The 15,866-nt window shown below is 42.7% G+C and overlaps 1 protein-coding gene across 1 annotated transcript in view; it reads right to left on the bottom strand.

Annotated features, from left to right (window-relative positions):
* The window catches only part of AFF3 (AF4/FMR2 family member 3), a 476,825-nt gene that overhangs the window by 42,752 nt on the left and 418,207 nt on the right, over positions 1–15,866 (bottom strand). The window contains exons 14-16 of the mRNA XM_026657569.1: positions 14,754–14,919; positions 4,828–5,868; positions 2,629–2,753 (exon numbers count right to left, since the gene is read on the bottom strand). Of these exons, the coding sequence (XP_026513354.1) occupies positions 2,629–2,753; positions 4,828–5,868; positions 14,754–14,919 (1,332 nt within the window). The remainder of the gene's footprint in view (positions 1–2,628; positions 2,754–4,827; positions 5,869–14,753; positions 14,920–15,866) is intronic.

The following is a 15,866-nucleotide window of genomic DNA, read 5'->3' as shown; positions in this document are numbered from 1 at the left end:
CCCCCCCCGAACTCCCGACCCCCCCCCGTCTCTTGACTGCCCCCTCCAGAACCTCCCTGCCCCTTCTCCGACCCCCTGGCTCCCTTGTTGTTGGCCTTCGCCTAATGTCTCTGTGAGCTTGCTCAGGAACGACCTGAGCCGTTCGTCCCGGCACGCTGGGAAGCGGGGGAGGAGCTCCAGACTGCTGGAGGCGATCTGCGAATGCAGGGAGGGAGGGAGGGAGGGAGCTCTGCTGCAGGGGAGAGGAGGAGGGGCTCTCTCTGGCTGTCGGAGCCCCATGTAAGTGGCACCATCCGGCTGGCTGCCCTGTTAGCCACGCGCGCTCTGCATGGGGTGGGAAGTCCGGACATTTACAAATTCCCCACGGATGCTATTTTTAGCTCAAAAAGCCGGACATGTCTGGGGGAATCCGGACGAATGGTAACCCTAATTAAGAGTAAACAGAATATTTTAATACAATATGTTTCCCTGCCACATTCCCTTCAATCCAGCCTATTCCTTTGTATGTACATTTCTCACTTCTTTATAGATACAGTATCAGACACTACCTCCTGAATGTGGTTGCAAAAGTGAATATGATACAAAATACACTTTGTTTTACCACATCATTTCAGAGAACAGAACTAATTAAACATTCGGCTCCCAAACACTTGTTCATTTATCTTACGAGTCTTAAAAAACTTGAGGTGGCAGAAACCATAGCTTATTACTAGAGCTTTTTAGACCTTCATGGGCTCATAAGGCAGGACTTTTAAAATGTGGCTAAAGGAATTTTTTTGTAATGGCCTACACTTTTTATGAAAGAGAGTCAAGGTGAGCAAATGTCAATAGTGATTTTTTGGTAAAAAAAAACAATGGATTTTAATGTTAAATGGAATATTTAGGAGCCCCTTGCTGAAGCTCCTTTTTCAAATAGAAGCTTTGCCCGGGTCAGCTGGGTTCATACATCATCATCAGGGGGTGAGGCTAAAGTAGCCTGAAGAAGCTACAGCTGCTTTGAAGTGCAACAGCACTAGAAAGGATGATCAAGTGGTTAGGGTACTAGCATGGAACTCAGGATGACCTGCATTCAGTTCTCTGCTGTATGAGTTTCTGTATGACCTTGGGAAAGTCACATAGTCTCGCTGTGCCTCAGTTCCCCATCTGTAAAATGGGGATAACAACACTGCCCTACCTCACAGGGATGTTGTGGGGATAAATACATTAATGATTGGGAGATGCTATGGTAATAGAAGCCATATAAATACCTTGGGGGGAGAAGGGAAAAGAGAATTGGGGAAGGGAGCATTTAAGAACTTATTTGTTGTCTTTTCGATATACAATTGCTATTGGAAACCCTGCATGCATTACATGTGACACACATTCTATCACTTTTAGGCGGTGTGGAATTAACCCCAGGAAAAAACTGGCTCAAACAAAACATGTCAGACTATGACGATCATTTTGAGAATGTATATGATATAAAATGTAGGATACTTTGGTAATAGAATACATGGAATAGTATACATGCATCCAATCAACCACAATAAAATACAATACTACATGTGATATTTTTACTTTATGTAACATATGTGAGTTATAGGATGACAGAGAAGCTGAATGCATATTTTTGAATAGGCAGAACATTTGAGATTGTTCCTTTGCATTTGTTCAATATTATAAATAAGAGTTGTTCAGTTCCTACAGTGATGAAAGGAAGAGAAATACCTACACATAAATGAATACAAGAAATACTAATTATTGTTGAATATTAGACGTTATATAAATTAAAGGTATCTCTTTGCACTTGCACTATAAATTATAATAAAAAGGGATTTTTAAAATATATTAATGACCTGCATGTACTAAGCAGAATGTAACTGAACTCTAAGAAGATACATGACTCAAATTGCTTGCTAGCAATCTCTGAAGAAACCAGGCATGATTGAGATGACTGATTGATAGTATGGCTGCTTGCACAAATCTCTGCAAGGTGGATTTTCATGACTCATTTCATGCTTTGCATCCTTTGGAAATTTGGCTGTTTTTATAGTCACACAAAGTTGTGTGTCCTAAACATACCAAATAGTATGGAAAATAACTTGCCCGTAATCTTTAGATTGTCTGATCCTTAAGGTATGCAAGAGTTGAGAATTCCAGGCATCAATTCAAGTACTTTTCTTCACTTTGTCCTCAGAATACATAGATTAGTTATTATATTTAAACTGAGATATCTAAGCAAGCTCTAATGCTGAAACTTATAACAATGTGGCGGAGGTAAAAAGGACTAAGGATGGTACCCTAGCTGAACTGATGCCCAGAACATAATGCCTTGGAATACTCTAATGTCTCAGTTTATCCTCCTGTTGTTGTTATAATGATTTAATCCAGGATCCAACCACTTGGAACTCACAACTTCTTTATGTAACAGAACAAAAGTATTAGTACAATTATGCCAGGAGCAGCTAATTCATTCATTATACAAAAAAAAAAAAAAAAAAAAAAAGGAGAGAAAATGCATAGGGATAATTTTTACACATAAATGTGATAATTAAAAAAAATTGATTCCATCAAATGCCAAACAACACATCGCATTATGATTCAGTTAATTGTGGAGACTGAATTTTAAATAACAAGGGAAATGCATACCTATGTTCATTCCTGTTGCAATGATTTGCTGTTGAAATACCTGGGGCAGAGGCAATTAATTGTGAAGAACACTCTCGCTCTAAATGAGTCTTCTTGATCTCCCTGTCCTCGTCTTCATTTTCACACTGAATGAAGAGAAAAATGATCATCTATTGAATTTTATAGGTGACACAAGTCCCATGTACAGAAGCAAAAGATTGCTGGGTATTACAGGAAATTAGGGCCTGTATTCTGGTGTATCCCGGTATTAACTATTATTTAATTTTATTTATATAGTCCACAGACTATACAGACATGCACCAAGATAGTTTACTGTCTTGAAATGCTTAAAATCTTAATAGACAACCTGCAAGCAAAGGAGTAAGAAAGAAAATGTGACAATTATTTTTAACCATTTCTCTCCTTCCATCTCTAGCCATTATCTTTTTATGTCCTCATTTTTGTCCATTTCCTCTACATTTCTTCCCCAAATTCACACCTGGTTTCCTTTCACTCTATTCCTTTCTTCCATGGGTCCCATGTCCCTTGTCACCGTTTCATAAGTCCTTCTATCTCTCTCCTTCCTAGAGTCCCCCCGGACACTGTTATTGCTTCCCCTACCTCCTATGAACTCCATAGCCATTTCCATTGTTAGCACCGTCCAATCTCCAAGAGTGATTGAGTTCCTCCTGTTACCCATTGGGTGGGCTTCATTCATTGCTTTGCTACATGGCAACAGCATTCTGTCTCTTTTACACATTACAATCAGGGCTGCTTTTAAGGCATTAGTATTGTGTCTACAGCTTGGCTCTCATTCATTAGGAATGACGATCATCCTACATCTTTAGTACATACTCTGTGGTTGTGTCTCTATTTACCCATATTTTTAGGGGAATGGTGGTAGTTGCGGTGGTTAAGCCTGTTTCTGCTTATGCCACTTTGCCTGCTGTACCCTTATGACATTCATCTGTAATTGGTGACATGCTGTTTCCTTGTCTTATGCTGTTTATTCTGCTTTTTCATCGTACCTTCCTGTCTTCTGTTGCGTATACAACGTGGCAATATCACATTTACCCTTCCTATGTCATAGTGGCACAGCTATGCTTTTGCTTCTGCTACTCTTTGACCATTCCTGGTCACTCTCCCATGATTACTGCATGCTACTTCCTGGGCAATGCATACTGGATGAAATGCAGACATTCCTCTGAAAGAGGGGAAGCTCAGTGGGTCTCTGTATGATGTCTGAGCTGTGTTCAGAACGGCCCCTGGGATCAGATCTGTAAAAAGGGACCGTAAAGCTGCTCTAATTGGGCAGATGGGGATTCCCACAGCGTCGGGAAATCCTCAGCTGGTGTAAAGCTGGTGCATTTCTGCAGTGTGGGGAATGTAGGTAAGTGCTGGCTGCAGCACAGATGTAACTAGAGAGCTGCTGCACTCTGGCTATCCATGGCTAGTGCAATGGCTGCTAGAGATGGCATCTGTGGATGCAGAACAGACATTGAGCTAAATTCTGGACTCAGTTATATCTGTGCAACCCCACTGAGTTAAACAGTATTGCACTGAGAAAAGTTGTCAGCCCAAATGGATCATGAATTTGCATAAATTAAGCTCCCGCTGATGTCAGCAGAATAGCTGTATGCAGAGAGTTTGCAGGATTGGGCCCTTTGTTAACATCTTGAGATGACATAGGCACTATCTCTACCTCCCTTCTCCCACACACTCATAATGAAGACATGATATTGGCTTTGATTACACAGCTGCATACACTTCATTGTCTGATTTAGACATCATCTTCAGATGTCCAAGTTTTGAAAAAAACACTAATAAAGGGTACTATTTTCATGAGGAGGGAATGACAATGTGTCAACTGAAAATGCACTATGGGCTATGGTATCTTTGACCCCTGCTGGCTAGAAGTTTTATTTTTGCTTTTCAATGTTTTTTTCCCTCCTGTTCCTTGAATGACTGTTGTTGGTTCAAAGTCACACACAGGGGAGTGAGTGATGATGAAACATTGCTTCAAAAATTTGAATTCAAATAGGATATTATTGTTAAATGCATGATACATACACATATTATATTGTTTGGGTAAACAGATCATATACAAGACATAGATGATTAGATAGATTAGATAATAGATTAGATAGGAAGACACAAAATATGCCATGCAACTTTCCCCTGCATCCCCTCCAAAACCAAAGAAACTCCCATACAGCTTACCTTGCGTTTCCTTCTAGATTTTGGCACAACCTTTTCTGCTGGTGGGTAAGTACAATTATTCTGCTGAAGGCTGGCTTCTTCTTTTCCTCCAGTGCTCATTGCCAGTGACTCCTCAGGTAAACGCTCTGGAACTCTGGACAAAAGAGTCAAATCAATTTTGACCCACAGTGATTTTACCTCATCACTGTCTTTCAGAGGAGACAGGAGCTCATTCCTGCCAAAAGGAACTAGAGTATAAAACTGTTCCTCCAGCTCCTTTGCTATATCATTACTAGTCCTGGCATTAATGGAGCCAAAGGCACTGCAGCTGCTGTTAGTTTTGTTGGTGTTACTGCTCACGGAGTCCTTCAACCTCTGATCACTCCCACCTGAAGCAGAGGCCACAGTTTGAGGTTTGGGCAGAGGATATTCCTCTTGTTCGGATTCTGAATCTGAATCTGAGGAAGATGATGAAGACGAAGACTCCGTCTCGATAAATTCCTTGGATTTGGGGGCAGTTTTGCTTGGCCCTCTGGTACGTCTCTTTTCACACGCAGCGACAGAGCGGGGCTCTTTTCTGTGCCCAGTTCTGTTGTTGCAGGGCCTGGCTTTAGGTTGTTCACAGATGTTATTTTCCAAAAATACTTGGCTCAAAGCGAGATCCTCAGATGTATGGCAGTTCAAGGCATCCCCACCAGAGGTCCTCTCTGTTCTTCTTGGCTGTTTTTTACAAGTCGTCCTTCTCTGAGGGCCGCTGTCTCCAGGAACAGCAGCAGCCGTAGGAGGTGATTTCTGCTTCCCTCCTTTATTTCCTGGTGCTTTATTAGCAGTTCTAGGCCTCAACTCCTCTTTGCTGGGGTTCTTAATTTCCTTGTCTCTAAGGTCAGTTTGGCAAATAGCTGGTATTTTCTCACACTCCTGTCCTTCATCCTTTATTCTGCTGTAATACTGATTGCTCTCCAGTCCATGGTTATCATTTTGGTTAAGAATAGATGTTTTGTGAGGATTAACTTTATTTAGCCATTTATCCAACTGCCACTTGTTTGATGATGGCTGCTCAGGCTGAAAGCAAATCAAACAAAACAGTATTTAATAAATTTCCAGCTGTGAGGGACATCACAGTCTGTATTTGTATAGGTTCTCTATATGTTCAGAGTGAAAATAACTAAATTGTAGGGCTTGTACTGTGTTTTTTTTAACTGTGGCCATGCTGTTCTCATTGGACAAGCTAAGAGTTCAGCTCCTGGAATTAACCCTTTACCTGGTACCTTGGGGTATGAGAGAAGCATCTCCATGAGGGTGGTGGAATCAAAGAAAAAAAAAAGAATGATGCGAAAGGTGAAAAAGACAGTTAAACAGACAGTGTATAGTTAGTGCCTGTTTAAGTTTACTGTCTTTATTAGGGTACCCAGCCATGGAGTTGAATAATATTCCTCTGCTATTAACAGGAGCATTGACTTTAGGAGCAGAACAGAATGACTAAAGTGCAGGCTGTTAGAGACAGGGTGTACTGTAGAAGCGATATTTTCAGTTTTGAATGAGGTTGGGAAGGAGGACAGCTACTGTGATTCATACTTCTTAAAAGGTGATTCATGCAGTGCGCTATTGACATCCACTTTACTGGGAAATGCTTCCAACTTTCCAAATAAAAGAAAAGATAATGGTGATAGAAAGACAGAAAAAAAAGGGATAAAATCAAGGCTACAGAATGAAGAATAGGGAGGAAAAAAGGGAGATGTATTTTGTATCTTATAACATTGCTAGTAAAGACAAGAATACTTAGACACTACAAGGGAGTTTTAATTGCATTATTTAACTAACTTTCTAGGTACTGCTGTTTTCTCCCCCTGGTATACAGACACTAGAATCATGCAAGATCACCCAAACATTTTTGTGTGTGGAGATATTGTCAGTTACTCATTTTACATATACTGTGTAGCTGTTAATTTTTCTCCTCATTTGTGTCATAACATGTTCCAGTTTTAAGAGTGCATCTAAAGTACAATGGTGTTTGGACAGTGAAGAAGTGGGATAATTATTATTTCAAATGCAGCTATGGCTAAGACAATAATGCCCAAGTGCTTCTTAGTACCTCTTGCAACCAGTAATTTGAATGAAATGAAACAAGTGGTGGTGGAATAAGAATGCAAGGCAAAAAATGACACAATGGAACAAAATAATACCACTAAAACCCCACTGAAGACGAGGTTGGGATAGAGTCTCACTAATATATGAACCGTCTTTTGTGGCTGTAGTCATAAAAAGCTAAATTTCTGATTCCACTGAAATCAATGGGAAAATCTCCCAAAGTCCTCAGGGGGACCAGATTTTGCCTCAATATTCCATTAATTTGAAATAAATAATCACCATGCATGCTATGTAGCTGACATGAAAACCATCACTGGGCTAAATTCTGCCCTCAGTTATACCATGAAGAATTTTACTCTTGTTGTCTAATTTTTCTCATTAGTATGGTAAAGGTTCACAGGGAAATAACATGCCAACTTTGTACTGTCCCGTTGATGTCCCACTCAATCTCCTGAATGCAACTGGTCATCCACAAATTTTGTATGTGGCTGCACTTACGATCCCCTCCTCCAGTTTTAGATATTGTCATTCTCTAAAACTCTGTTTCTCACAATTCATAATTCAGGGACAAAATTACAACATCCGAAAACAATGAGGAACAGCTGAGTGACATGATTTTACAACGTGGTGCTTCCCAGTAGTGGTACTTCCACTGTCTACCACTCTGCCACCAATGTACATGCCCACTAAATAGTAGTGCCTCAGGCAAAACCCCTCTAGTACAAACTGTGTTGCCAACTCTCCCAATTTTAGCATGAGCTCATGATATTTAGTACTTTTCTGAAAGCTCGAGCTCCTGGAATCATTGATTAGGTAAGTAATCCCAGCTTTCATTTTTTTAAAAGGAAAGTTTTTAGAACTCATGCTTTGGAAAAAAAATCTTGTAAATGTGAACCGTAAAAACAAAAAGTAAATAAAAAGATCTCAAATAAAAATCTCTCGTGATTTGCAAGCCAATCTGATGATTCTGGGGGCTTGACATGATTTTTGAACGTTTGCAGTTGGCACCAATGAAGTCAATATACAATTGGAATCTATTTGTTCAATTAATGTATCCAACTGAAAAGCTTTGCAGTTGAAAAATCATATACAAGAACCTGCTTTCACTAAGGCAGACTGTTTTGCAATGGGATGTGATAATGATTGGTAGGGTGAAATTGGCAAAAATGTTTGCAAAATTTCACTGGCAACTTTTCATCAATTCATGTTGTACCCCCCAGAAATTTCAATTATTTGGGGTGGGGGGGGGGGGGGGGAAGAACCTGGCCCACACCTGATCCACTGGATTACAGTGACCCCTGAGCAAATCATAAGGCACTCAACTTATATCACCTCTGGTTCCCCACTTTGCATTGGCCAGCACAGCATTAGTCAGGGGAATATTCTGCCCTCTTTAGAAAAGTGTAGGTGTCTATACTCCCCCCACTGCACTGGGGAGTTTTTAATTGTGTGAAATCTGTGATGACCTGGATGACCAGGTTCAACAGAAACATTGGTCTATCTTCTGCCTAAATCCAGGTAGATCAAAGTGGCTACCTCACAAAAGATGATTGACAATTGTCTGACAACCAAAATCAGACAAATGGAGAAGAGAGAAAAGGTCTGTGTTTGCAGCATTTAAAGAGTCTGTATGCATTGGATCACAAACCTTTCCTACTGTAAATTACTCATTCCTCTGCTAGGCTCCTTTGGGGAAACCAGAAAGATTTGACACACCTGCTCAGAAACACTGTGTCTCTAAAACTCAGATCTATTAGAGCAGGGATTGGCAACCTCTGGCACATGGCTCGCCAGGGTAAGCACCCTGGCGTGCTGGGCCGGTTTGTTTACCTGCCGCGTCCACAGGTTCGGCCAATCGCGGCTCCCACTGTCCGCGGTTCGCCGCTCCAGGCTAATGGGGGCTGCGGGAAGTGGCGCGGGCCGAGGGATGTGCTGACCGCGGCTTCCCACCGCTCCCATTGGCCTGGAGCGGCAAACCGCGGCCAGTGGGAGCCGCCATCAGCCGAACCTGTGGACGTGGCAGGTAAACAAACCCGCCCGGCCTGCCAGGGTGCTTACCCTGGCGAGCCACGTGCCAAAGGTTGCTGATCCCTATATTAGAGTCTACAAAGTACAGCTGGAGGCACAAGGGCCATAGATCCAGGGGAAGCCTCCAATGCACGTTCTCTGGAAGGGATTGGGGGGCAGAGGGGCAAGCTCTGTGAAAACTATGGTGTCTCCTGCACTTACTATTGGAAAGAGGGACTTAGAGACTAGGCAGCATAGTAGGCCCTATGCAGCATGGTGCCCTTTTCTTTTAAGAAGTAAAGCCACTCTCTGTTGTTCTTATTTATCATTTGCATTACCATACTGCTTATCAAGAAGCCCCTATTGAGATCAGGGGCCCTCTTATGTTAGGCACTATCCATACACATAATGAGAGATGGTTCCTGCCCTGGTGAGTTTTGCCATTGAGGCCAGGGTTTCAGTCCTGGAACCCGAGAATGTTTGCCTAACGAAGTCAGGTGTGTGGAAGCTGAAAACCAATGAGTCTCACTACCAAAAGTAAAGGACATGTCCAAAGTTAGTTTGGTGGCAAACTCATCTTTAACTCGCAGTATGCCAACCAGAAAATACAACTGGGGCTTCTCCAGGGGCCTGTGGAAGCTGAAAACTGTTTGAAAAACAAAACAGTCAAAAAGGAGAAAAGATGAAAAAAGAGTTAAATCTAACAGGGAAAAAAATCTGGGGAAGAGACAGGTGCCTAATGACCTTTTAGTCAATCTACCTAGATATATACACTCTTTTTATTTACTTAATATAAAGACTCTGCGTATGCTATGAGCGAGTGGTGTGATTCCCAGCTTGTATACACGTGCTGGCACTAGCTCCCTAAGAGCTAGCGTGAGTATAAACAGTAGTGTAGCTGCAGTAGCACAGGCAGTGGTGGCAAGGCTTAGCCAAGCTGAGGACGTATCCATGGGCTTCAGGTGGGTTCACACTCGGTGCTGCTGCTCCCTGTGGTACTGTGGCTACGTCACTATTTATACTCGTGCTAGCTCAGAAGAGAGTTAGCGCCGCTATGTGTACGTGAGCTGGGAATCACACCCGTAGCTTGTGGTGTAGACGTAGCAGAAGAGAAGTGGGTCAATGACACTGATATATAAGATCGGAGGGAATACCAAGAATATACAGGGAGCTCCTCAGCCAACAGTGCCCAAAACCACAGTGCTCATTGCAGGGTCAGTATGTTGCACCCTGCTGATGCGGGGAGGGCAGAGCCCTGCAAATCTTGTTAGCTTTGACAGATGCTGGCCAGGGCCTAAGGCCCAATATTACCTCCTAGGATGATAGTGTCACAGAAAAATACTTATAGGTACACTTGAAAAGAAGAAAACTGGTGTATGTTAGTCAGTACAGAGAAGCAGAACGGGACATTTAGTCTTCACAGCCTTTCCAAGTGGCTGGGCCTGGTTCAGTACAAAGCAGGACAGAGAAATCCATGTCTTTTGTGTTGTTGTCACTAGAGTCAGCTGTGCTGTAGCAGCCACTGTGTCTCTGTCCCATGCAGCTGCTTTGCCACTTCTCTCCCAGCAGCTCCTCTTCCAACCCATGCTTCATAGCAGCAGATCATGTGACAATGATAAAGGCTCACAGAAAGAATCAGGTTTTCTTCTAACACTGAACAAGGAGTGTTAGTAGAACTTTATTATCCCTAATGCTACTGCAAACCTTCTCAGCCCCTATTCCTACTTACAGATTTAAAGAGTCAGGATACATAGGCTCACACTGCACAGTGGGAATTGGAGGAGGCTCGGAGAGGAGGCTGCCTTAACACTCTCTCCCCCTGCTTAAATTTTCAGTGACAGGGGAGGGATGAAAAACAGAGAATCCTCTCCAAGAGGTGAGTGGGGAAAGAGGTAAAGGGGGAAATCTATGGGGGAGGGGTGGGAGGCGCCACTCAAAGTGAGATGCCTGGGAAGCAGGAAGGTCCACCAGGGGTGGGGATAAGAAACCTTGTGGGAGGGATGGAGTGATAACTGGAAACTACATGCTAGTAGCTTAAAGCCTCAACTAGATGGCACCAGGGCACCTGCCCTTCCCTCCCCAAAACAGCCAACCAACCAATTACAATTGTCTCTCTTACACCATACCCCCCGCAATCTATTACTCCTGCAGACTTCTAACCAATTCCACCATGCTAACTTATAGAAGGAAAGCACAACAGTGCCAGACTCCTAGAATTTGGGGAGTAGGAAGTTTAGTCCCTTCAAGGGACTTCCGATCCAGTTATCCCTCACCATCCCAAACCCAAATTGTCATTGGGATGAACAGACCTCACTCAAGGATGCCACACATAGCATCAGTCCTTCAACTAGGCACATGAAGTCAGTCCCTCTACCAGCACCCTCATTCATGGCCTCCATAGAGAGAGAGAGGATAGCAGCCTCAACCTCTGGATGCTGAGTGCATGTTTGGCAGTCTACAAAACTAGCCTCTAACAGGGCCGCCTTAATCCTGCCTCTGTCTCAGTCCACAAATTATGCGGAGACCCTTTTGCTGGTTCAACACCCTGTGCAGTTTGTTTACAGTCGCATCCTACCGTCTTCACAGCATACCTAAGACCTTTCCCAGGCAGAGGAGAGCAATGTCTCTCTCCCTCTTACTGCCCGCTTCCCCCCTGTGCTCTTTCCTGTGCCTATTTGTGGGCTCGTGGCTAAAGGCTTAATTGGCCTTTCTGCCCTGCCCCGCCCACAAATTAGGCACAGCCTTGCATAGTCAGCTCCAATCTGCTTTGCCTGATTGGGGCTGCTGTGAAGAGGGCTGACTCAGGCCTTTGTACCTAGCACTCTGCTACCTAGCCCCACTCACAATTTGAAACTGGATGAGACCTCTGAACTGACCTGCATCACTGAAACCTGGTTGGACGCTACCTCTGACCCTATTCTACCTCACTTACTCCATACACAAAGATCCACAAATGAGCTAGAAAAATAAAAGAGGAGGTGGCGCAGCAATCTTCTTTCCCTCTAAATGCAGAAGATGCCCCACCCCAGAAATAAAAACCTTTGAATATGTGCCTATGATCTTTGCGGTGAGGGGAAAAAAAGAACCTAAGACGACTTGTAGTCTACAGATCTCCATATGAAATCCCTATAAATGTCCCATATGGACTAATAGACCTGATGCCCAGCTGGAACAACCAGGTCCATCGTTCTTGGAGAGATCCCTTCTACGTACACATTGACAAAGACACACTAGCAACCGATTTTTTGTCCTATAGAAAAATCATAGGTTTCACACAGGCAGTCTCTGAACCTGCACACACAGACAGATACATGCTGGACCTGATATAGCAGTGGACATTGAGGACATCACAAAGGTCCTGCTCTGCTGGATCAACCATCACCACATTGAGGTCAAAGTCATGGCCTTCCCCAGAACTACTGCAGCCATGAAAACTTTTGAAACCTTTACAGTCTGAGCATGCCCTCGAAAGGCTCATTAGAGCATATGCCCTCAAACCATATGCTCTAATGACAAGGGACCAACAATCTGGTAGAACAGTACAATCACCTGATGACCACAATTATCTATAACTTCAACCCACGTAGAGGTAGCCCTACAGATTTTAAGAGGACATGTGAAAAATACTTTGGGGGAGCCAGTTCCTCCAAGTTCACATGATCTCTGGTCCTAATTAACATCCTTTCTGCCCAGCATCATGAAAACTCTAGCCTGACTCGGTCAATTAACTTCCCTCCTCTTATGCTCTTTACCTGAAGAAAAGAGAATTAACTATTTTCAATTCCATGCCGTACAGACACGGACTCACACACACTTCCATTTTGGTTTATGTGGGTGCCCACCATGCTGTATTTTCCCTTCACACCAATTCCTTCTTCTCCATTTCCGCACAGCAGGTCACTGGTCTTTCCCCCTGTTTCTTCCTTCTTTGCCCCCTGCTGGCCTACGACCCCCTTCTCCTTTTCTTGCCTCCTCCCTCCCAATTTGTAGGTGTGTGGAGACTCCATATGGAAGGAAAAGATTGAGACATAAAGGCAGATGTCCACAGTGGGGAACTGGAGAAAGAGGATAGAATCTGCAGGGAAAGGGTGAGAACTTGAGTGGAAGGAGACCAATGGGGAGAGGAAGAAATAGAACAGTAAAGAGAGGGAGAGGGGCAAGGAGAGCCCAGGAATGTAGAAAAAGAGGAAAGAAAAGGGAAGGCCGGAGGAATAGATTTGGGGGAGGGGAAAGGAGAAACCAAAAATTAACTGAAAGTGAATCTGAAAAATACTGAGAGGCCGAGAGAAAATTGTTGAGTAAAGAAAGAACAACAAAAACAAGGGAGACATGCTACAGTATGCTCTTGGGACTTTTGTATTTGGTGCCAAAATGTTACATAACATACATACTGTAATTTTGATTTTTATAATAAGGGAATGTAATTCTTTATGATGAGGAGAGATTGTGAGACACGGTTGTCATGATCCTGTGTCGTATGGTAAAGGGGAATTACCTGTCTGGGGTTGGGATGTGTTTACAGTCTTGATGCTGGATTTTTGAATACTTTTACATATATTTGTGTGTCTATGTGTGTGTGGGTCAGGGGAATATGTAAGGTTGTTTGCAGCCTTAAGAGGTTATCCAGCCAAGCCTCCTGCATGGAGGCAGGAGCAAGTATACCTAGACCATTCCTGACAGGTGTTTGTCTAACCTGTTCTTAAAAACCTCCAATGATGGGGATTCCACAACCTCCCCTGGAAGCCTATTCCAGACTGTAACTACCCTTACAGTTAGAAAGCTTTGCTTAATAGCTATTTAAATCTCCCTTGCTGCAGATTTAGACAATTACTTCTTGTCCTACCTTCAGTGGACATGGGGAACAATTAATCACAGTCCTCTTTATAACTGCCCTTAACATATTTAAAGACTGTTATCAGATCTCCCCCGTCACTGTTCATTTCTCAAGACTAAACATGCCTTGTTTTTTAAACTTCCCTTAGGTTTTCTAAACCTTTTATCAGGTTTTTTTTGCTTTTCTCTGGACTCTCTCCAGTTTGTACACATCTTTCCTAAAATGTGGTATGCAGAACTGGACACAGAACTCCAGTTGAGACCCCACAAGTGCCAACCAGAGAGGCACAATTACTACATGCCACATGCCTGGTAATACATCCCAGAATATTAGCCTTTTTTGCAACTCCATCACACTGTTGGCTCATATTACATTTGTGATCTTCTAGAGCCGTCACATACTTTTTCAGAAGAACTACACCCTAGCTAGTTATTCCCCATTTTGTAGTTGTGCATTTGCTTTTTCCTTCCCAAGTGTAGTACTTTGCACATATCCTATTGAATCTCATCTCGTTGATTTTAGACCAATGCTTCAATTTGTCAAGGTCATTTTGAATTCTAACTCCATCCTCCGAAACGCTTGGAACCCCTCCCAGCATGGTGTCATCCACAAATTTTATAAGCATACTCTTGACTTTATTATCCAAGTCATTAATAAAAATATTGAATAATACCAGACCCACGACAGACCCCTGCAGGATCTCAATAGATACGTTCTCCCAGTTTGACAGTGAAACATCGATAACTACTCTGAATACAGTCTTTAAATCAGTTATGCATCCACCTTATAGTAATTTAATCTAGATCACATTTTCCTAGTTGGCATATCTTTTTTGTGTTTGCTTTTGTTGAGAAATGTATTTCAGAATGGGCAGGGGATCCCTGGGCCTCCCCCATTCCTGTTTTTTTTTTTTTTTTGCCTCCTCACAGCCTCCCTATGTTTTCTTGGCTAGCTAAGAGCCCGAGTGGGTGTAATAGCTCGGCTGCCACCCTGAATCATAAAGCACAGGGGTCCTTACCTCTGGGCTGGAGTAATGAGAGGGCTTGCTGCCGTCACTCTCACTGGAACTGCTTTCACTCTCTGAGTCAGATTCGGAACTGCTCTCGGATTCACTGGAGCTGCTGCTGCTTGACCTCTTGCTGGAGAGCCCCGAGGTTCTGCTACTGGGCTGCGGCACGACGATGCTGCCAGCCCCACGCACAACCCACCAAGGGGGAAAGAAAAACAAACAAACAACATAAAACAAACAAAAAAATAACTTTCTGCTATTTTTAGGGGGCTAGCTCACAGCTGTCTGAATATTGGCAACCTGGGCTTTGCTGTTTTTAAAAATAAGTGGTCAGATGGGTTGAAAATAACTTTCTTTTAATGGCAAAAATACCCAAGTTGAATGTTAGTTCCATACTAATACACCATTAGCAGCTCTTCCTTCTATGAGAAAAGGATCGTATTTTCATTTCCGGTTGCCTTTTTCATATTTAACAGAAGTTTGAAGAGTACATGTCAAGTCCGACTGTTTAAAATGATCAAATTTTAGAAAAAACAGAATATAGAAAACAGTCTCACAATGTCTACTGAATACTCATTAGCCCAGAGGGGAAAGCAGTAAGATGGCAAAGATTAAGAGTTAGTAAACTGGCATGTACTCCATAGTACTTGTCACTGGTCAATTAAAAAAAAAACCCATAGAGTAATGTCTCTTTGGAGCTTTCTGCTGACACCACTCTTTTGTATTCTTTCCATGTATTAGTTAAATAGAGATGATTTAGTTAGCTATATGCACAGCTATATTTACACAGACCTCTGCTAGATCTAAAGCTCTGATCCTGCAAACATGTAAGCATATGTTTAAACACATGAGCAGTCAATAGGATGACTTAGATTCTTAAAAGTTAAGCACGTCCGTAAGTTTTTGCAGGATTGGGTCATTAAATTTAGGGAGCCACAGACCACAGGAAAATATATTCTTTTCACAGGTAACTAATTGACCACACATATTAAAGTATCAGACAGCCATAAACATCTGAGATGGAAATGACCTACGTATTGAGTCATCCAACACATTCCCCAGGCAATGGAGGCTTCCCTGCAGTACAGTACATTTTCGAGTGATTTGTCCAGCCTGGTTTTA

This window comes from Terrapene carolina, unplaced genomic scaffold (genome assembly GCF_002925995.2).
Source record: "Terrapene carolina triunguis isolate 2854851 unplaced genomic scaffold, T_m_triunguis-2.0 Scaffold21, whole genome shotgun sequence".
In the NCBI taxonomy this organism is placed as follows: Eukaryota; Metazoa; Chordata; order Testudines; family Emydidae; genus Terrapene; species Terrapene triunguis.
This window is presented reverse-complemented; position numbering and strand designations above follow the sequence as displayed.